At 32.2% G+C, this 24,358-nt stretch overlaps 1 protein-coding gene and 1 non-coding gene across 2 annotated transcripts; one reads left to right on the top strand and one right to left on the bottom strand.

The window, feature by feature from the left end:
• The first annotated feature begins 1,767 nt into the window (after positions 1–1,767).
• Positions 1,768–1,857, top strand: LOC132639029 (small nucleolar RNA snoR8a). The gene has a single exon (XR_009582076.1). It is a non-coding gene; the product is annotated as a small nucleolar RNA snoR8a (small nucleolar RNA).
• Positions 1,858–12,709: 10,852 nt separating this feature from the next.
• Positions 12,710–14,120, bottom strand: LOC132635908 (NDR1/HIN1-like protein 6). Its single transcript, XM_060352507.1, has one exon. It carries the CDS (start codon positions 13,853–13,855, stop codon positions 13,046–13,048), a length of 810 nt encoding a protein of 269 aa, XP_060208490.1. The 5' UTR covers positions 13,856–14,120; the 3' UTR covers positions 12,710–13,045.
• Positions 14,121–24,358: the final 10,238 nt, after the last annotated feature.

The raw sequence follows: 24,358 nt of genomic DNA, 5'->3' as shown, positions 1-24,358 counted from the left end.
GTTTTCAGTTTTTTTGAGTGTTTGGCTGACCATCTTATAAGCTCATTTGTGCTTAAAATAAGCCCAAAAAAATAAGTTGGCCCGTTTGGCTTAGCTTAAAAAAAAGCAGCTTATAAGCTGCTTTTTTTAAGCTTATAAGTTGTTTTCAGCTTTTTTGAGTGTTTGGCTGGCCATCTTATAAGCCCATTTGTGCTTAAAATAAGCCCAAAAAAATAAGTTGGCCCGTTTGGCTTAGCTTAAAAAAAACAGCTTATAATAGCTTAAAAAAAGCAGCTTATAAGCTGCTTTTTTTAAGCTTATCCAAACAAGCTCTTATAACATAGCTGGTGTTGTTGTTCTTATATGAGATTGAAAGCAAGTTTGTGGTAGCTAACTAGATGATATATTCCTCTTCATTTGAAGAGGGCTAGCTATTGTGCAACCATAGGCGAATATACGTACAAAAATTGGGTCACCTGAACCCATGGTCACCAGACTAAACTAGATATATTATGTGTGTAATTCTGAAAATATATCTAATATGAATAGAAGGAACACATGGTCCAACCAGGCCAAGTGGAGCATTGGTTAGGAGCTGGGTTTAATTTCTCAAGGTTGTGGGATTGAACGCGACCTGCTGCACTTTTTTGTTTTATTTCAAAAGCAGCCTTTAACTTTTCTTTTTTATATTAAACCCTCTTTCTTCTGTTGTTCAAATTACCCAAAAGGCAAATGTTTTTCTTTTTATAGTATTTCTAAAAAAAAAATCTTTATTTCTTATTACCCAAAAGGCAAAATAAATATACTTAGAGGTTCCTCAAAAGTGACTCCAAAGGGTGTTTGAACAAGTATTTTCTTGACAAGGACTATAAATTTTGTTTGTATAACTTTTAGTTGCTGCATTGTTTGTATTTTCCAATGCAAGTTAATAATTGTCCTAAACTTGTTCATTACATATCCTGGAAGACATTCCTTTTTGCGATGAAAAACCTCATCTTTATGTTTTGGTATTTTGTATTAAAAGTTATTGACATTTGGGCTGAGCACTATCTTAGTTTTAACTAGTAGCCTGATATGCATGCACCAGTAATTAACCATAGTGATGAAAGGACTTATGATTTGATTCCCAGTTTGGAATCCATACGAAAAGGTCTTGCAAGAAATTCCACATACTCCTACCAGAGAAGTAAATATTATGCACATTCGATGTATACATCAAAAACGACATTAATTTAACATGCATGAATGGTGAAAAATGAGGCGAGAATGTGTTTTTAATATATTATGGTTAACTTATAACAGTTTATATGAAGGCATATATCTCATTTATTTATTTGGTTGGTGTAAACCTAAGGTATAGATAAATTTCTCTCCTCCTTCACGTATATTGGATACGTATTCGTAGTTGGGTCCTTGTAAGAATAAGAAATTGATACAGTTTTAGTAAATGACTTGGCTAATCCGAATTTGTCAAAATGTAACTTCTTGTTTAGCCCCTGATACATTTATTCGAGAGGCCTCAGTAATTATACTTGGAGAAATGTTCCTTTAATATGCGTTGTTGATATTCACCCCTTTCCTTAAAATTTGACATTTACATTTTCCCCTAACTGCATCTGCTCTTTCTTCTCGTGACAAATACTGAACCAATATTCTGTAAGCTTCAAAATTTCTCCACTGAAAGACCTCCATTTCTCTCGTTTTTCCAATTGAATTTGTGATTTTTCTTATGCTTTTTTTATTGGCTTTCAATGTATTTCCATTGCTAAATTGTGAAAAAACAACGTTGAGGTTGCGATGATTATAAAACAATTCCTCATTCTGGATGTTGTTGCCACGACATGATAGACCCTTTTACAACCACAGATTATGAGCACCCAATTACCTTTTCTACTTTTTGTCTTTCTTTTTCCTATGTATCGGTACCCATTTGCTTCGGTGGTAGCAATTGATATGCAAATGGTTATTAAAGTGTTTAATTTTGGGTAAAAGCTGATGTGGTCCGTTAATACTTTATTTTGTTTCAGGCCTATAATCCAGTGTTTTGAAAATTTTGAGAAAAAAATTTAAGTTCCACCATCAAAAAAGAAAAAGATGAAAAGAAACGAAAATAGTTGGATTTTAATTTCTTAGGAGTTTAATGGGTGAGTAAATTTAATAGAAAAAAAAAAAGGTCACGGAGGCGCCATGTATGCAAATTAACGTGGGACATGGAAATTTAACGGAGTAGGAATAAATATGGCTTCTTTTTGGAGTACAAGGGCAAATATGGTCCTAAAGTAGGATGGTAAGGACAAATATGTTGAAAAGGTATAGCTAATAGCAAACATAACTTATTTGTGAGATTACAAGGGCAATTTGACCCTTTTTCTGTAACATTTATAGTGAGTCAATTGTCCTCGGTATCTTATTGTTCCAATCTTTTTGTGTTTGCAGTACATCAACGGAAGTGACAGAGAAGTTCTTGAAGGGAAGGATAGACTAGACAACTATTTTTCTTTTAGGTGTCCTAAATTTATTCACTGCATTTTCTATGTAAATGACTTGATAGTTCTTTTGTCTCGACTTTGTATTTCTGATAATAGCTCTGCTGCATTGTTTGTGGACATGTGGAGAAATTGCAGATTGCCTTCCGTGATGAGTACAGTCTTTCAGAACTTGTTCACACTAAAATTTTAAGTTATTTTTTTTTGTGATTCATCTCTAGTTTGTCGAATCTATATGTAAATGGATTTAATTCATCCGACTCTATGTTTTTGTATTTAAACTGAAAAGTCGTTCTCAACAAGTGTGAAATGATCTAATAGCATAAACTAGGTTCGCTTTGTTGGAATTTTTCTTCTCTGTTTTCCAGTATTGCAAACAAGCTGTTGCAAACTTTCCTGAAAAATGAATCCCTTTCTACTCTGGTTGAACTGAATGATCACTGAAATGAGTCGAGAGTACTTAACCGCATGATTACTGATATCTGATGTAGTCATCACTATACTTGTCTGTCACATGCTTGTTGCTGCCCATGATAATGAAAAAAAATTCTTAGTTGTAATTGAAAACTCAAAAACAAATATTTCTGAAGATAGTTCTAACTTATAAAAGTGATGTCATGCTTCATTCCTTTTATGACTGGATATGGTAGAATAAAACATGGACTCGACGCACCAAAATGGGGAAAGGCCATTTTATCTATTATTATATGCCTTGTATAGTCTCTCTTTCTTTTTACTATCCTCTGAATGTTTATTGTTGTGCCTTCTGAAATTTTAGGTTAAGAAAATGAACAAGCGGAGATGGAAGCAGTGAAAATCTTACCTAAAAAGTATTGGTTGATCTACAACTTAAGACATTCTAGGACTGTTTTAAATTTTGGACTTTGTGCAGACTTAGATGCATGTAAGCTAACTTTTAAATAGTCAACCAGTATTGTATATTCTTCTTTTATATATGGATAATACTAGTTGGACATTTTGGATTATATTTTTTTTGATGAACACTTTTCTGTCGTTGTTTGTATAAAATTTAGTGCATAATGGTTTGTTTTGTTGCAATAGCACATAATAACTGTTACAATAGCTTCTAATGACTGCTGCAATAGCTCGTAATAAAATTGACAATCAACCATTACAATAGCTAGTAATAACCGTTGCAAAGCTAGTAACAACAGTTGCAATAAGTAATCCAAAACATATCACCAAAGAGTTTTGCAACGGTTTTGCACCGTAACAATAGATACGTGTATGGCAATGGTTTGAAAACCATTGAAATAGACATATTGCAATGCTCTGACAAACAGCGGATCCCTATTTGTTGCAATAGGTCAATTGCAAAGGTTATCCTTTCAATGGAAACAATTTTGGTAAGTTCTTGAGCGGATCCCACGTTAGCCTCAAGATGTTGGTCTCTAACTAGAAAATTAAATGCTTGAGCTTGAGAAACTAACCATACATGTCCTCCCATTATATCTTCTAAATCGCCCATAACAATCCATCCTTCTCCTTCATAAGAAAATTTTAGTAGATATGAAAATATGATACTCGGGCTAAGGGTCAAGTTTAATTTTTCTTACATCTCCCCCTCCCGGAGCCCGGGTATCATATACGCCTCACCCACACATATACATCGCAATTAGGGGGCCCAGTTACAATTTTAACAAAAATAAACTACTCATCACTTACCCTGAAGTACCCATCACTCCCGTAGTTGTATTACATACTAGGCATTCTGTGGTGCACTTCGATGGGGGTGGGGTGGGGGATGAAGTTTGGTTTTAGGGGATTTTCATTTATTTTTCAATTCATTAGAAATTTGAGATAAATCAAAAAGAGAAAAAAAATCAATACCATTTGATTTGTGTTTGTTTTCTGAATTAAATTTTCTTTGCTATTCTGAAAATGCTAATTCTGGTTTTACAAGATTACTAAAGTAAGATGTTCTTAAAACTATGGCATATGATTTCTTTTTCTTTTCCTTATGGCAAAAGATTTAGAAACATGATTTCACAATGAAATATTTCATCTTTTAGTTCGGTTTAAGTGGTGCATCAGTTGAGTTAGTCAAATTTTAAATTGAAAGTGTGAAATTTTATGTGCAGTTGCTAAAACAATTCAACAAAATATAAGAAAAAATTAAAATTTGGCAAAAGAATTATAGAATCCTTTGAGCACATGCATGATATTTTCCATGATCAATTAAATTAAAGGCATCATCTTGATGACCTTCTTTAGTGCTTTTAAGTAGAATATAAAATAAGAAAAAGAAAGAAGAGAAGAAAGGCGATGTATATACACCCTTATAAACTGAAAAATATATAATTATACAGCATTATACATATATATTCGGACTTGTACACAATTATATATAATTATACAATATTGTTAAAATGTGTATAAATACCAATTATACAACCTTTGCACTAGAAACCATCTTTTGTCTACCACTATACTTACTGTAAACGATATATCAACTTATATAAACATGTATAATAGCGTGTAATAGGTATTTATACATTCATATTCACAATTATACATCTTTATACGGTGTTGCTACAAATTGCTATATTGGTTTATTAGCACCTTTAAGCTCAAACATATCATAGATTAAAATCCCTCCAAACACCCTCAAATTTAAGATTTAAGCATTTTAGAACATATTCAATCTTTTAGAGCAACACCTAATTCAAATAAAACACTATTTCGAGACCTCGTAATTGAAGTTCCGAAGCTTCAATGGCTACCTAGGTTGTCTTCCAGTTACAACCTCCAAAGTTTCAGCAGTAATTCGTTGATAAGTAAAGTAATTTCATTAATAAAGCAGCATTAAAGGACTTCTGTCAAATGTAAAAGTGTTGGACTAACTTCTATAGTTGAAGGGAGCTAATCGAGTCTAGTATATCATATAGTTTGTTTATAAAATTCATCGTATACCCAAAAATTAGAATTTTTAAAGACATTTAAACTTTACGGGAATTATATATTCTTAGTTTCCATAAAGACATCTAAGTTTTCTATCTATTCATACTGTTCAAAGTATGTATAAAGATTTTTTCTCTGAATGTGTCTCTGTCTAAAGAACAAGAAAGGCCAAAACAGAGAAATTTTAAGGTGGAGGCAACAATTTATGCTGCAAATATCTTCATTTTTCTTCCTTTGGGTGTGTTTACGGAGAAAAATGTTTTCCATGAAAATTGTCATGGAAAATGTTTTCCTAAAAAATGCGTTCTTGAAAAACAGGTGAATTTGTTACTTATTTTCTCATGTTCAATTGGTTAGTGGAAAACATTTTTCGGAAAAGACTCACCACATCCCAACCTTAACACCACCCCACCACTCAACAAACCCTAGCCCCACCATAGAGACAAATCCAGGATTTCAAGAGGATGAGTTCGTCTTAGATTTTTTTTTTTTAAAAAAAAGACGCAAACGTTGCATTTAGTAGGGTTTGATCCCACAACCTTAAGGGATTAAACCTAGCACTTAAACAGAGCTTCACTCAGTCCAATTTGACCATGTGTTCTTTCGGTTAATATTAAATATATGTTAAAGATTATATACATAATATACCGAGTTTAGTCAGATGACCATGAGTTCACGTGACCCATTTTTTTATACATAGATTCACCCCTGCCCACCACTTGGAAAATATTTTTCGAAAAATAACTACGCACCCACCACTCACCACATCCCAACCTTATCACCACCCCACCACTCAACCAAAACCAACCACCAACCCCCCCCCCCCCCCCCCCTCCCCCGTAACACCACAATCCCACATGCACTTAACCAAGCCTAACTGCCACCAACCATCCATCCACCATCCCCAACCCTCACTCGCACCCCCTTCACACCACCACCACCCACCCCCTCCTCACCCTACCTCCACATCAGTGGCGGCGGGTGGTTTGAGAGGGACCGGTAAGAAAAAGTTTCTCATTTTTTATAAAAAAAAATTATAAAAATAAAATAAAAATATATAAAATATATGAAATAGAAAATTCAGGAGGAGGGGGGGTGGTTGATGGGGCAGAGGTGAGGTTAGATAAAAATTTACACTTTTTATAAAAATAAAATAAAATATATGAAATAGAAATTTTTGGAGGTGGAGGAGGTGAAGGGTGGGGTTGGGTGGTGGGGTGGGTAATGGGGGTTAAGAGGTGAGTTGGGGGATAGGGTTGGGGTGAAGATGAGGTGCGTTCAAGGGTGGTGGTTGGGGGTGGTTAGTGGAGTGGTCGTGGGAAAAGAGGGTAAGTTCGAGGACGAGGAGGACACATTCAATATGGAATGTCATTTGTGGGATTTGTTTTTCCTACTTTCATTAGGAAAGTCATTTTTCTCATTTTTTAAAAAGTGTGTTTTCCTAAAGAAAATATTTTTTAAAATTTTTAATTGACCGAATATGAAAAAATTAAAAAACATTAAAAAAAATGTTTTCCTCTGTACCGAACACCCTAGTTGCAGAATTTTGGAGAATTTCATCTACACGTCTCATAGAAAAGTTTTAGATAAGGTAGGGAAATTGCTCTAGTTGGTGGAGGTTGCCACTATATAAAACTCATTCATGACTAAAAACCTTACGGCTCTTAAAGATATGAATTCGATTTAAATGAAACTTTTTAATTATATTCTAAAACTACCCTCCATGCTTTATTTTTTCGTAGATGTAAGTTTTATAACGAAAACCTCTTCCCAAATACTATTTGTATTACACGTTTGTATGAGCATATACAATTTCTTTACATTATAAGAAACTTCTAAATAAAATAATCTTTGTTATTTTTGGGTTTTAAAATCAAAATATAATATTACAATTGTATCAAGCCATAATTCTTTTTATTAAGTAAAATGTTAGAAATTAAGAACACGTGCATTTTCTCAAGCTACTAAAATTTTTGCGCAACTTATAATCTCGAAAGTGGAAGTATTCATATCTGGAAAAAAAATCACACTTTTAATAATAATTGCAATAAATAATTTTCCATGTTGTATGACCCATTAACTTATTTTTAGCCGCTCAATGTTGGCTATATACCTGCTGAATTCATTGCTCAAGAAAGTCAAACAACTCATGCAATAGAATTGCTCAGATTACGAGTTCAATAGCTCAGGATTACCGTTCCAGCAGTTTATAATTATTTGCTAGTTTTGCCTGATTGATTTCGCCAACTAATTAAGCACAATTGTTATATATATTGAGCATTAAAGTTGTCCGAAATTATTACGGCAGAAAAAAATATAAATCAAATTTAAGCCCCTTTTAAACTTTGATTAGTTTGGTTTCTATTTTAATTGAACTTTTAATGGTTAATGTTCAAGTCTGATAAAAAGAAGGATTATTGTCATCATTTCTTATAACTTTAAAATTGAAAAAAAAAAACATTGTGAAATGATTTAAAATCTAAGATATATTAAAAAAAAAATAGATATATATGTCACGTGAATAATAATGGAGTTGAAAATATATTTTTTTTCTTCAGAAAATGTTTACAAAACTAATTAAACAAAAGAATATCATAAATGACAATTTAGTTAGATTATAACTTTATAATAATTAAGTTAGAAAATTATTACAAAAAAATTAATATAAGAGAGGTAAGCATGGCCATAAAGGAGGTAAGTTAAATAAAATCAAACTTGAGGGAAAGTTTAGGTAATTATTCTTTTAGCTTTTTGGTTATATGACTTTGTTGATAAATATATTAATCTAAATTGAGTGACTCTATTGATATGAAACAAACATAAGTGATTTTAATAGTAATCTACTATAGTTAAACGACCTTTTAAGTTATTTACAAGTAGTTGCAAGTTGGGTCTAGACTTAGCCGAAAGAGAGATTTAGAGCCTGTTTAAATTGGCTTATTTTACTTTTAAGTCAACATAGCTTTTAAGCACTACTTGTATAGTGTTTGGGTAAAATGAAAAGGTGCTTTTAAGTATTTATTTTTAAGCCAAAATAACAAAAATAAATCAAAAGCCATAAGTTAGAATTTCTAACTTATGGCTTTTGAGTTATAAATCAAAAGCAATAAGCCAATGCAAACAGGCTCTTAGAAGTCCGTCTTTAATGTTGGGTTAAAGCATGAAAAAGAAATTTTAAGTTAGCATGTAAAATATGGGCCTAAATTGATAGCATTGTTACCCCAATCCACATTCGATTCATGAATACATGTATAGCAGTTGGTATACATATGATGTATACATCATATTCATGAATATATGTATAGCAGTTGGTATATATATGATTTTATCCGTCAAATTTATGAATACATGATAGAAGTTGGTATACATATGATATATACATCAGATTCATGAATACATGTGTATAGATATTTGATATACAATGCCTAAAAAGTATAATTTGTCACTGATTTGTATACATGAACTATTTCTGTATACAGAGGTTAGTGATAAATCTGGGGACGAGCTATACACATGTTGATTTGTATACATAGACTAGTGTACACATATTCTATAATTTGTATACTCATAATGTGTATAAAAAATGTTCGTTGATCATTTGTATACTATAATTTGTATCATGTGTATTTAAAATATATACATAGGCTAGTGTGCAAATACTCCATAAGTTACAAGTTATATGTATACAATACATGAATATTAATTTTTATTTTGTTAGATACTTGGTGTTTGCTTAAAATTTATTATGTGTGTTGTATTTTAAATACACAATTTGATTTGTACACAAATAATGTGTATAAAATCTGTTTGTTGATCATTTGTATATATATCTTTTTTTTAAAAAAATAAATAAATTAAAGGCCACTGGGCTTTTTACCACCCAGGGCTATTTTATTAATAAATGAAGAAAGACAAATAAGCTACTAGTTCAGCAACAAAAGCCAAACAAAACAGACCGGTGCAAAAAGTTTGAACTAGAGTAAATTAGGAAAGGAGTCCGGAGCCTAAAGGGTATAAAAATACACGATATTTATCAAAAGGGGATGATCAAAAATTTATATACCAAAAGGGGTATATCGTGGATCAGCCCACGATATACCCCAAAAATTTTTTGCCGCTGTCAGAACCAAATCAACGAAAATTAAAAAAATAAAATAAACGTATAACGTGGACTGATCCACGTTATACAATATATTTTGTATAACGTGGATATTGTATAACGTGGATCAGTCCACGTTATACAAAATATATTGTATAACGTGGATCAGTCCACGTTATACCTCTAAAGTTTTTTTTTTTTTTTTTTTTTGCGAGCACTAATAAAAATTTGGTAAACATTTTTTTTTTGCAACACTTAGTGTGTTTTTTCATACTTTGACCAATGATTAGTCGTGTGTGAAGACTCCGAAACGTCAATATTTTATATAGAACCTGATAGTTTTTTCTGCGTACAATAATGTAGGCTCAATACATCAAGTATACGTAGACGTTCGGATAGTCATTTTAGGGGTTGAAAAGGTACCGGAAATAAGTTTTGTTTAAGGTTTAAGTGGTTTATTTTTTAAGGTTTTGATTTAAGCGTGTTATTTTTTAATCACGACATAAATTTATTTTGAATATAAATATAATTCTAAAAAATATAGGGAGAAAAACTAGTTGTAAAGTGGTCAAACTTTAGATGGTCATAACTTTGCGCTCGGACGCCCGTTTTACGCGTTTTTTTTTTAACTTGCGTATTTTTTCGAGATCTATGCGAACAAACCGCCATAAGGCGGTTTGGCCGAGCCGATTTTAAAAAAAAACACCTTTTATCCTATTCAATTTCAATTTTCCCCCAAATTGGCCTGAAATTTTCAGTTTTATTTACTTATAAGATGATGATACGCAATAGATTTCAACGTAAAAATCCCGGGGTAATGTAGCTGTGAATGTCAATTTCACTTCTGCGGTTTAAATTTTTGAAAATAAAGCTGACTAATTTTCTCGACATATAAAGTTGACTAAAATAACCTTACAGTCAAACACTAAGTTTTTTCAAACAAAACTTATTTCGGGCTCCTTTTCAACCCCTAAAATGACGATCTGAACGTCTACGTATCCTTGATGTATTGAGCCTACATTATTGTACGCAGAAAAAAATATCAGGTTCTATATAAAATATTGACTTTTCAGAGTCTTTACACACGACTAATCATTGGTCAAAGTATGAAAAAACACACTAAGTGTTGCAAAAAAAAAAGTTTACCAAATTTTTTTTTTAGTGCTCGCAAAAAAAAAAAAAAAAAAAAAAACTTTAGAGGTATAACGTGGACTGATCCACGTTATACAATATATTTTGTATAACGTGGACTGATCCACGTTATACGTTTAATTTTTTTTTTTTTAATTTTCATTGATTTGGTTCTGACAGCGGCAAAAAAATTTTGGGGTATATCGTGGGCTGATCCACGATATACCCCTTTTGGTATATAAATTTTTTGTCATCCCCTTTTGGTAAATACCGTGTATTTTTATACCCTTTAGACTTCGGACTCTTAGGAAAGTAAGGCCAGATATTTCGGTGGTCGGAAAGGCCCATTCTTGGTGGTGTTGATGTCGTCGCCGGTGCTCCCACATCCGTCCTATCAATCGATTACTTCTTGGTTTTGCTCTGGACTCAGGTTTGTTGCTTGACTTTCTCTTCAATTTCCACGATTTGTGCTTCCATTTCTTTTTCATTGTTGGTTTTGTTGGAGGTGATTTATGTTGTTGATCATTTGTATACATCTAAAAAATATTCATCCCTATTATATAGCCACCTCTTTGTTTAGTTACATTAAATAAGGGATAAGAAAATATTCATCCATACTATTTTGCCACCTCTTTGCTTAGTTACCTTAAATAAAGGATAAAAAATAATATTCATCCCTATTATTTAGCCACCTCTTTGCTTAGTTGGTTAAGTTGTGCTAAATTTTTTAGGCGTACAATTTGCTAAAACTTTTTAGGTTAAAAAGATGCCAACAATATATAGGAGTTGTACCATTTTGTCAAGTCGCCTTGATAGATAGGGTAATTTTTCAGTAAATTCGTATTCAAAAATGCAAACTATGCACAAAAAAAAAAAAAAAAAAAACAACAACATTCAAATCTTGTATTATACAACAATTAAAATACCTTTTTCAAGTTAATTATTGAGTACATTTGATATTTGAAATTCAGTGATGTAATTCATGTTGAACGAGTCTGGTAAAAAAGGTAAAACGTGTTGAGTAAGTCTACAAAAAAGGCAGTAAAACGCCTTTTCTTAAGGTTTGTTCAGTCACAAAACAGAAACCTGGAATCTCTAATTATCGGTGAAAAGAATCTCCATCATCCGATCACATGATGATTTCGTACTTGGAAAATATACTACTCTCTTCCGTTCAATTATAGTTAAGAGAGATTTTGGTTATAATATCCTTTATTATTATTTTCTTTTCTTTTTAAGTTGACATAATTATTACTGAGGATATGAGAATGTGTCAAGAGCAAATTAGGAAAAGAGAACTAAATAATTTCTTGATTTTGTGAAACATCAATTATTTTGGACCAACTTTTGTGGATAAAAGCTCAATTATTTTGGACAGGAGGGAGTACGTATTACTCCCTCCGTCCACTTTTGCATATCAAGAGAAAACAATTTATTTTTCTTGTTTTACGGTTAACATTAATTACTCAATCCAAATTATTTTTCAAATTTATTAAGACTATACACCAATTAATGATAAATTATGCACTTTATTTATTATTTATTAAATGGTGTGCAAAATCCATAATCGACAAATAAAAGTGAACAGTCGAAATATTTCGACTAATTGCGTGTACAGTGGAACAGTGGCATATTGTATTAATTTAACATGGGCATTGAATTTAGCACATCAGTAGCTGACTACTGTACCATCCCCATGTTCATTTTTCAAATCTTACAAGCAATAATAATAATACTCATTAAACTCTTCTTAATGACTCCATGTCAACTTCATATTACTATATTCCCCAAAATCCTGAATTTCCCAGTGCGATCCCATGGAGACCCCACCCCACCCCCACTCATCAGAAAACATGTCTTTCAGTTTCTTTTCCATGGTTAACGTACCATTAATTTCTGGTACTTCTTCCACATCTTTGCTCAATTTCTACTTAGTTTACATGTTAACTAAGAAATAAATTCGAGAAAATTGAGTCTTTTACATGAGAAAAAAAAAAGAAGAAGCAGCAGAAGATACAGAATAGTCAAGCTACAGTTAAAACAGAGCAAGGTGATTTTTGTAATGTGAATAACACAAAAGAGAGTGCCAAGAAATTGCTAATTTGTGATTGAGATCTTCAATTCAATGAATTTAAGCCTGACTAATTAACTTAAACACATAACTATGAGGAGAAAAAAAGAAAAGAAAAACCTTATAATACCAGCCCCTCAATGTCTTCACAATTCTAGGAAAAAAAAAAACCTGATCTTTCTCAATTAAATTTGGCAATCTTCCTAGTCTCTTTCTTCAGTTTACAAACAAATCCCAAAAAACCCAATATATAAAAATAAAAATAAAAAATAAAAACAGAGGAGCCAATTTGAACCCCAAAAGAAATTATAATTATACTTAACTCAAAAAGGAAAAAAAAAACAAATTAAGCTAAAATTAGAAGGTCCATTTCAAGATCTTGATTCTCAGATCAACCTTACACTTAGCATTATTTGTTGATGCCACAGCTGGAGCTTTCCCCTTTGGAGTTTGTCCATGAATTCCTTCACACGTTACTCTGATCCCTACTCTCTTGCTTTTTAATTTGTCCATTTTCACCACAAGCATTGTATCCATCAAAATTGTCACCGGCAACCCAGCTTTTCTCTTCAGATCTGATTTCAAAGACGAAACGGAATCAGCATCAAGCACTTGAGACACCATCGATAGAGTCGAGTGTATAATTGTAATGTTACTCGGACTGCTAGTGAACCCTGGAAACGATCCGTTTGCTAAAACAACTTGATTTGACAGTGCAGTTATAGCGATAGTGTTATAGTTGTATATCAGTTTCTTGTTCGGGTTTTTGGTTGAGAGCGTGAGGTTCAATTTTGCAGTGAGGTGGGTGATGTCGTCAGTGGTGGTGGTGAGGTTGAAATTAGAGATCTTGAGTGAGGAAATTGAGAATGCGGGGCGTTGAGGATGGTAAAGTACGTAGAAAATGGCACCAGCAATAGCTGCAAGGAGGAGAATGATGCAGATGCTGAGGATGGTCCAAAAACAACACATACAGAAACAACGTCGGCAGCTGCAACGACGGCGGTTGTGTCGGTGGTAGGCAGTTGGTGTCGGTCGGTAAGGGATGCGATTTGGGTTGTTGTACATCTGATTCTTGATTGGGGCCGCGTTTGGATTTGCGGCGGTGGCAGTGGGGGCAGTGGTTGCTGTGCCATTAGGCTTGGCTGAAGGGTAGACTCTGTCAGTCATTGTTTCTTGGGAGATTGAGGTTAGATGTAAAGACCAAAGCACTACTTATTCCAATAGAAAAACAAGAACAAGATGATACTGTATATGAAAGAGTTTAGGAAAGAGATTGGTTTTGGTTGTTTGAGGAAGAAAATGAAAATTTGTGAAGTAAAGGCAAAGCAAAGTGTCAGTTTTTGTTGTGTTCAATGGATTTGTTTTTCTTGATTTGGTGCAAAGTCCTCAAAGGGGTAGACTATAAACCATAAGGGGGCAAAAGGGGATACTTACACCTCACCAAGAAATGGGAATCTCTTGGCTGGCTTGGGGCTTGCATTGCTTGTTTTGCTTTCTTATTTTGTTTTTTTAGATTTATCTCTCTGCTATGCCCACTTGGTTTTGTCTAGGTTATTTTTTCATGTACTTCCCTTTTTTAAATAGATTGTATTAGTTTAACTTGACATGTAATTTAAAAAAAAGAGGAATATTTTTTGAAAGGTGTGGTTCAAAAAAAGTGTAGATATTTGTGTGGCTGTAAATTATTTCATAAAGTTAAATTATTTTTAAATATAAAAATGTATCAATCTTTTTGGGACAAACTAATAAGAAAAGTAAGACAATCATTTTAGGACGGAGGGAGTATGTAATTGTATTTACATTCTATGGAAAATCTTAAATGCAACCAAATTCACGGGAGAAATGATTTTGCAACCATTTACAAATTCTTTGTAGTTTATGATCTTATTACAAAAGATATGGAAAAAAACACATAAAGAATTTGAAAAGGCCATTTTTTTTAATTTAAACGGTAAGAGAGCAATTGATTAGATATACACAAACATGTGTTTACAATTTTGTCTAATCTCTAGAGGTGGGGGATGTAGGGCTAGGGAGTGTAAACCTTGATCAACCATTTTGATAACAGGATAAACGAAATAGGTGGAATAAATGTGAATTGTATTTAAAGTTTTAAAATTTTTAAATGTTATTAGTGTAATTTAACTTCTAATAGATGTCAGTTACTCTCTCCTTTCTTTTTGTTTAGCAGCCTATTGACTTGAAATTTTCTTTAAAAAATAATTTATTAAGGGTTTGCTTTACTATATTACTTATACATCAAGTATATTTTGAAAATTTAAATTTGATTATTAGTATTCTACGTAGTTAGTTAATGATAAAGGTTAACAGTTGAAGAGCTTAGAGTCCGGAGCTAAAATGGCTTATTTTTACAGCCATTAGACAAAAATTGTATGTTTTTTTTAAGACCAAAATGGGTATTTTGTTGGTTATCCAACGAAATACCCACACAACGTACTGTTCCGGTGCCGATGATTTCTTGCATTTCGCTACATGTGTAGCGAAATGCAAGATTTTTTTTTTTTTTTTTAATTTTCCTTTGCATTTCGTGAATCAATTCACGAAATAGGCATTTTTAATATTATTTTTTTTTGCAATTCGTGTAATTAAATAAAACTGTTTTTTTTTAGCATTTCGTGATGCAATTCACGAAATGGATTTTTTTTTATTTCGTCAATTAAATGAACGAAGTTGATACGAAATGCAAAAAATTGCAAAAAAAAAAAATAATAAGCAAAAAACCTATTTCGTGATTTGATTCACGAAATGAAAGATTTTTTTTTTTATTTTCCTTTGCATTTCGTGAATCAATTCACGAAATAGACATTTTTTTTTAATTTTTTTTTTTTGCAATTCGTGAAATTAAAACTGCTTTTTTTTAAATTAAAATTAAAACTTTATTTTGAATATAAATCTAATTGAATTAGATTTATATTCAAAATAAAGTTTTAATTTTAATTTTAAAAAAAAAATAGTTTTAATTTCACGAATTGCAAAAAAAAAAAAAAATGCCTATTTCGTGAATTGATTCACGAAATGCAAAGGAAAAAAAAAATCTTGCATTTCGTGAATCAAATCACGAAATAGGTTTTTTGCTTTTTTTTTTTTTTTTTTTTGCAATTTTTTGCATTTCGTATCAACTTCGTTCATTTAATTGACGAAATAAAAAAAATCCATTTCGTGAATTGCATCACGAAATGCTAAAAAAAACAGTTTTATTTAATTACACGAATTGCAAAAAAAAAATATTAAAAATGCCTATTTCGTGAATTGATTCACGAAATGCAAAGGAAAATTAAAAAAAAATCATCGGCACCGGAACAGTACGTTGTGTGGATATTTCGTTGGATAACCAACGAAATATCCATTTTGGTCTAAAAAAAAAAGCATACTATTTTTGTCTAATGGCTGTAAAAATAAGTCATTTTGACTCCGGACTCGAAGAGCTTAAATAGACAGGTAAAGAAACCTTAGTATTAGAAACTAGTATAAGAAAATGATGAATCAAATTCCCAATTAATGTTTATCATTAAAATATACAAATTACTTTATTAGTGATATTATTATAAAATATTTTTGTACTACAAATAAATAAGACTTAACCTCGTGAATGATAACAAGATAGATGACCTTAGGGTCGTTTGGTATACGGTATAAGGTGGAATATCACAGTACTAACGTTAGGATTAGTTTTGTACCAGTTTAATGTTTATAAGGTGGATATTTCAGGATAAATTTATATCTTTTATCAAACATGATACAAAATTAATCTTAAAGTTAGTACTGGAATATCTCACCTTATACTATTAACCTTAAGATTATTTTATCTCATCTCCTAGATGGGATAAATTAGTCTCAAAATTATAATCCTGAGATTATAATTCCGGATAATTTATTCCGCATATCAAACACTAACGGATCCTCAAAAAGCGTTCATATGTGCAAAAAAATAAAAAATCAAATCCATAAAACATATCTGCATTATCTACACGTTATTTATCCATAGATTACCGTAGTGATAGATGTAACGGATCCTCAAAAAGTGTACAAATGGCAAAAAATAAATCATGAAACATAAAACATAATTGGATTATTTACACGTTATTTATTCATATACCATCTAACTTGGATTACTAAGGTCAATATTAACATACTAGTTAGACACAAAAAAACATAAAGTATCTCGTTTTCTCAAAGATTGACAAATACGTATTTTTCTTTTCCAAATCCTGATTACGATCTTTTTCCTCCTTAATTTATTTACTTATTTCTAATTCTGAGGTGGTGTAGCATACCTTTCATGAAATCTAGGTGTGCGGATAGAAACGTGGCAGCAATAGAAAAGCAATAATGGGTGGACCATCATATATGACTGTTTGGCCACAGAAAAATAAAATATAAATATAATTAGAAAACTAAACAAAACAAAAGTTGCACTTGCATATTGATACATCATTTATGATCCAAATCCTATTAAACACTTTTCAGAACTTTATCTTGAGTTTGGATATTGATACATCGTTTAAGTTTTGTGTGCTTTTTATTACACCCCATATTTATTAAGGAAATATATTTGTTATAGCCCTTGGATGATACAAAAGCTACCCCTTGTATGGAAAACTTCATTTCATTTCCTCTACCTAATGTAATAAATACATTCCACTTGACATGTTACTATCAAATACTATATAAATAAGTGATAATAATAATAACAGATTCTTTTTTTGTGAACTGAAAGTGAGTATCCTTTTTATTTAGATTCTAAATAACACCAGAAATTTCTTAAGTTCAATTACATGAATAGGAGAAACCAATTATACAATTTGAAGACTTCATTTCTTCCATGATATTTGTACTTTTATCTCGATGGAATTTCCATAAACTACTTTTCACAAAATTAATTACAACAATTTAGAACTCGGAAACATGCATTTTATAATCACTAACCAGTCAACTAAGTAAACGAGTTATTGGTTATAAGAGTGGATACAAGTATTTCAGAATTGAAATAACACCCGCCACAGGTTATTTCCAATGTTTAATTTCCAAATGTAAAATCCCCCCTCTTATTTTTTTCAGAAGTTTAGTTCAATTTCTCTACAAACGGCTAGTGTAACAATTTATGCGACATTATTATTATTACCAAACTTAAACAACTTTTTAACAAGAATGTATAATTTGTGAAATTATTTTAAATACGAAAATTATGAACTTTATTCTTTTATGTGATATTTATATTTATGAATTTTGCTTTTTAAGAAGTTAAAGCTCAGTATCCGTTTGCATATCGAACAATAGATACTTTGACCGACATATTTTTATTTGTTTTATGATCGGGGCAAAGCTAGAATTCTAGCTTCAAGTTCGGCAGCACCAAGTGATATTGACCAAAACTCTGTATTTGTTTTAATAATTTCACTTAATATGTATAAATAATTTATTTAGAACCTCAATATATTATCTTTCTACGATTCAGGTCCAAACACTTAAGATTTTAAATCTAATTCTCTTTTGAGATAGAAAGAGTAAAATTTGCCAGCAATTAGTTGATCAAGATATTGTAAAGCAACAAAAAAGTTTCTCTTAGCAAATAAAGGTTTGCTCTATGAAATTTCCTTTTCTAACTAGATTAAGAGTCTGTTTGGATGGGCTTATGCTTATAAGCTGCAAACAACTTATAAGCTAAAAAAATAAGTTGGGGTAGTCTAACATTTTTTTTTTTTTTTGGCTTATAAGCTGTTTTCAGCTTATAAGCTGCTTTAGATAAGATAAATTAAATGGGCCCAATTATTTTTTTGAGCTTATTTTAAGCACAAAATGACTTTAAGCTGACCAGCCAAACACTCAAAAAAGCTGAAAACAGCTTATAAGCAACTTATAAGCCAATTCAAACGGGCTCTAAAATGATGGCCAAGAAATTAGAGTCATCAAAGGGGTGATTATGAAAAAGTTGGAAGTTTTGCTTAAAGTTCGCTAATTGGATAACAACGTATGTAGCAGGCGAGGTCATTAACAATAAGATGGAGCACACCGACGAATTAATCCCCTTCCAGCATCTGTCATGTACTTTATTATTGGAATATAACAAAGTAATTAGTGGAACTAATCTGTTCATTATTATTCTTAACTGAAAAGGCAAATGAAAGTTCGAAGAATACCTTTTCTCAAAGAAAAACAAAAGGACTGTTATTTCAAGAATTAATCCAAAGTCTAATCCATGTTATACACTCATTAAGAAAGATATTTAGTAATTTTAATCACATGCTATTTTTCTAAACAACTATGATGTATCTCTTGTTAAGTAATCTATTTAATTAATACTCCATTAATTGTTGAAGGTAGATTTTAAAAGAATAATAAATAATTAATACTCCATTAATTGTTGAAGGTAGATTTTAAAAGAATAATAAATAGATTTTAAAAAATAAAAAAAAATTACTGCAGTAATTATCTAAAACATCAAATTTATAAAAATAAAAAATATTTGAGATCAGATAAAGTAATTAGTAATGACGTTAAAATAATAAATAATTTCTTATTATCTACAACATCAAATGTATATATTAAAAAAGGCAAAAGTCATAGATAACTCTCTAAACTTTGCCACATTTTCCTCATAGCTAACTAAACCTAAACTTGTTTCAATTTGATACCTAAACTACTCTGAATTTGTATCACATAAGCATTTTTTTTACAATCACGAAAAAATATAAAGAGAGTGTAGTCCACTCGCAATGAAGTGGCAAACAGACTAATTAAAAAGTGACATGTGGCATAGGGTCCAAAAGAATTATTAAAAAATTAATTGTAAGAAAAACATATTTAAAATCCATTAAATAATTAAGAAAATATTTTAATAATAAAAGAAAATAAAAAACCAACCCACGCCACCCACCAAAGCTTTCCAAATCTGGGTTTGAACTTCAAGCTAGAAAATACGGTGGTAATGAGTTCAACAACCAATTAGCAGCTCCATCCACTAGTAAACCTCACAATTTACTTAGATTCGGGATTTTGAAGTCGAAATTTCCAATCAGTTCGTTGTGCGTTCTTAACGGATGCTCAAATCCTTTTTGAATATCTCAACAGCAAGAAAAGATTCAAATAGACTTACACAACCAGTTACTCAATCACATAGACACACTTTTAGATTCAGTATTGACGTAAAGAAGACAACGAGATTTTGGATCTTTTCGGTAAAGAGCACCAAAACAGATTTTCGATAAAATACTAAGAACAACACGGAAGAAAAGAACAATTTTTCAATTTCAGTTTTTTTTTTTTTTTTTGAAGCTACTTGCAGCGTTGTTGTTGCTGCGTTCTTGTGTTGCTCCTGCTTGATGTTCTAATGGTTTTGTGGGATGGTGTGTGAGAGTTGGGTCTGGTGGATGATAACAAAGAGATTTTTTTTTTTTTAAGGCTTGATTAGATGCCTCTCACGAAGAAGGTGAATGACTGGCAATTGAAAAAGAAGCGGAAGGAGCGGTGGATGGAGGTGGCGGCGGTGACGGAGTGTGATAAGGAGATAATACCCAATGAAGAAGAAGACCAAAAAAACAAAGGAAAATTGGGCAAAAAAAGCCTCTCACGCACCTGTGACGTGTGTATCACACGCATTTTGTCATGTCAGCAAAAAGTATTCAATAGGTACAAATTTAAAGTGATTTAAATATCAAATTGAAATAAGTTTAGGTTTAATTAGTCATGAAAAAAATGTAACAAAATTTAGGAGGCTATTTATGACTTTTACCGTTAAAAAATTAGAGATCGGATAAAGTAATTAGTAGTGACGTTAAAACAATTGGCTATAAAATTTTGGTTGAGTCCAGTACTTGAGCCACCGACACACTGGTGACTTTTTTCTCAACACTGGTTAGTGGTGACTTGACTAAACAGAATAAATAGTACACCAGTACTATATATTGAAGAAGGCGAATCCACACTTAGTCTTTTTGGAACTATTTTGTTTTGTTTATTTCAATTGATACTATTGGGAGTCTCCCTGAACTCTGAAGTTTGTCCTAGTTACAAGTTTTCCTTATTTTCCAAGAAATTACAATTACATAACCATATTACATTTTTAACTTCATGCTAAAAATTATTTAAATTTGCAAAGAACTCCAGCCACATCTATAGCAATTAATACTCTATTAGAATACATCAGCAAAGATTTATATAGTATTCCGTTTGGTAAGAAAAACATACATAAATATTTTTTAAAGCAACACAACAACAACATATCCAATGTAGTCCCTTAAGTGGGATTTGGGGAGGGGTAAGGATGTACGCAAATTTATCCCTACTTTTGTGGGGTGGAGAGACTGATTCTGATAGAATCTCGACTCGAAAGCAAAGAAAAGGATATGAAGAATGGTATCAAGAAAAATATGACAACAAAATTGCAAGATAAAAAGCAGTACACCTTGAAGAAAAGAATCTACTTGACTACTAACTAATACTATTAATAAGGAGAATAACCGGCTACCTACTAACCTTCTATCCTAATGCTAGACCTCCACACCTTCTTATAGGATCATGTCCTCACTAAGCTGGAGTTGTGTCATGTCTTGTCTAATCACCTCCCCCAGTTATTCTTCATCTTACCTCTATTCCTCCTAACTCCTGTTATAGCCAACCTCTAACACCTCCTTAATGGCGCATCCACACACATCCTCTTTACATGTCCGAACCACCTCAATCTCGCTTCCTTCATCTTGTCCACCACGGGACAACTTCTACCTTGCCCCGTATAACTTCGTTCTTGGTTATATCCTTCCTAGTAGACCCACGCATCCATCCGAGCATCCTCATCTTCACTACACTCATCTTCTGAACGGGGTCATTCTTGACTGGCCAACACTCTGCTTGGTACCTTTAAACTCATTCAAACCCTATATAAAGCGGATTTTGGACGAAAGCAAAACACAAAAATTCATCCAACTTGTAAATCAGTAAAAATTGAGGATGTTCTAACTGTTAGGGTTTCTTTGTTTTGGGACGGAGACTATTTATGAGTCTAATAGTTCGTGTTATAATATTCCCCTAAAATACCATGTTAGGTTGCCACTTCACCTAAAATATTCAAGACTACTCAAAGCCTTGTATAGTAGACTTAGAGTTTGTAAGTGAGAATTTAATTTAAATGTAATAGGGAGATAACCCATATCTTTTTCACCACAAGGATCAGTTAGTAATGACGTATGGAATATCGTAGACGATGTCTCTTTGAATGATTATTTGAAGGCGCCGGATGATTGTAGGGAATGTATCACTTTGAACGTCCTTGAGATGTATGTCGAGAAGTTCCCCATAAATCGTCTTCAAGTCCCGGCTAGAGCTCCTCGGGAAGCCCCCGTCTAGAATTCAATGGGAAGTTCAGCCTAAAGTCGCTGATGTGCGTCCTACTCATGTTAACACTTATCTTGACATGAGTTATTGTGGAGACATTTTGATCGGTCAAATGTCTCTAGAAGCTTTAAGCCAGCAATTTGATGGGCAGTGGTAAATATTCATTATTATTATTATTATTAGTAGTAGTAAATATTCATTATTATTATTATTATTATTATTATTATTATTATTATTATTATGTGTAGTAGCATGTGTTTATTATTTGTGTAATAGTGATGTTGATTATAATTTTTAGGGGTTATACACCTGATATGAATAATATTGGGCTGTCCTCTCAATCGGGATGGATGAATCAGGATGGAACATACTCAGCCTATTAAAACTATTCAAAAGGATGCTCCTTCCTCAAGTTTCTGTGCAGTTGATTACTATCGATAGGTCTACTTTTTGAAAATAAATAGTATTATATTTGATGTTTGGTAATAAAAATACTCTACTTTCTTGTGCAGGGAAAATTTTACACAAAATGAGCTAGTGGCACCAAATGTGGATTATTCCTCAAACCCATGCTATGTTAATTCTTATCGGTAGGTCCATCGTTTTTATATTAAATAATCTATATACTTTGATGTTTGGTTGTTAATAATATATTTTACCTATTTTCTATAGGATAAGACGTTTACTGGATGGCGTTGATTGTCCGAATTATATAGAATCACCATCGAGTGATAGTGACGAAATATCTAATGCGGAGGAATCAGGGGATGAAGTCCCTTTTCAGCGAGTGAAAAAAAGGATGAGAATGATATTAATCCTCAAAGTCAAGTATGATAGTTAGAAGCGATGATGCAAAGTCTGTCACACCAGGAAGAACTGAATTCACAGCACCCAGTTCACCAGCAAGAGTCGATGCCACAAAGCCAATTTTAGCAACAAGAACTGATGCCGGAATCAAGCCTGATTTGGTGGCATTCCAATGAGATTCCCTATCTTGATCATCTTTAGGATCACCCTGATGCATTTGTCTTTACTAGGGATGATGATCATATTCGTCAAAGATTGTGGAAAGAGCCAAATGATCTTTTAAAAGAGGATGTTCATATTGAAAAAGACATGATATTCAAATCGAAAAAGTCACTGCAAAGGGTTGTTAAGGTTTTTATCATCAAGAAGATGAGAATTTCAAAGTTGATGATTCCACTCGAAAATATTAGTGATTGGTCTGCAAGCGAAAACATCAAGGTTATCAACGGATGCTCCGTGGTAAGGAGACTAATGATAAGATGTGGACTATTTCAAAGTACTACCAAAAGCACAGTTGTGATATGGGTGAATGTCCATATGATCATTTCAATCTAGATATCAATATGATTGTTGTTGTTCTAGTTGGCGACATTTTCACAAAGCCCAAGGTACCCCCCCCCCCCCCCTCGCTCAAGTTTATTATAATTTTGATGTTAATATAAGGTTCCTCATTGCTAAATGCTGATATTGAAACTTCTTTAGGTTCAAAATTAAAGATTGCATTACAACCGTTCTGATCGCAAAACCATAAGTAGGCGAAAGGCATATCTTGGGCGTATGCGTGTGTTGACACCCAATTTTGTCCCACCTTTCCTCCAAAATACTTATTTTTCACTTCTAATATTTTTGCAACTTTAAAAAATAATTATTTGCATTTTTTACTATAATTAGCTTATTAATACCGGCATTTCATTATCCTGTCATTATCTTTTACTACCGTCATTACTACCATTATTATTATTATTACTATTATTATTTTTTATTATTTTGTTACTATTTTTTATTATTACTAGTATTATCATAATTATCATTTCAGCATTTTTTACCGTCTTACGCACACGCATCGCATTTATCTTCGCATAATTAAATGACAGCATTTACTCACTGTTGAATTTCAAATATTATTGCACTGCTATTATGACGACATATAATTTATTGTCCGAGTATTAATAATTGCACATTTTATATTAAGTAATTTAAATTGATCTTTTATTTAAATGTAGTAGCTCAATCAACTCATACTATTTTCGGACCAATTCACGAAGAACCAGTCCACATTTTAATTTACCTGACATTCTTTTAATTTTGCCCAGCCCATATTTTAGCCAAAACTGGCCCATTTGTTAACCCGACCCGGAGGCCCAATTCCCGTCCAAAATAAGGGTTCCCTTCTCATTTTCCTCCTTGACCGCCGCCTTCACCCCTTCTTTTTCTCCTCTCCTTCATCTCCCCCACGTGATCTCTGCCACCCACACTCCGCCTTGTCCCCCCACGCTTCTGCCACCCCACTTCTTC

The sequence above is a fragment of the Lycium barbarum genome, chromosome 4, assembly GCF_019175385.1.
Source record: "Lycium barbarum isolate Lr01 chromosome 4, ASM1917538v2, whole genome shotgun sequence".
NCBI lineage: Eukaryota > Viridiplantae > Streptophyta > Magnoliopsida > Solanales > Solanaceae > Lycium > Lycium barbarum.
This window is presented reverse-complemented; position numbering and strand designations above follow the sequence as displayed.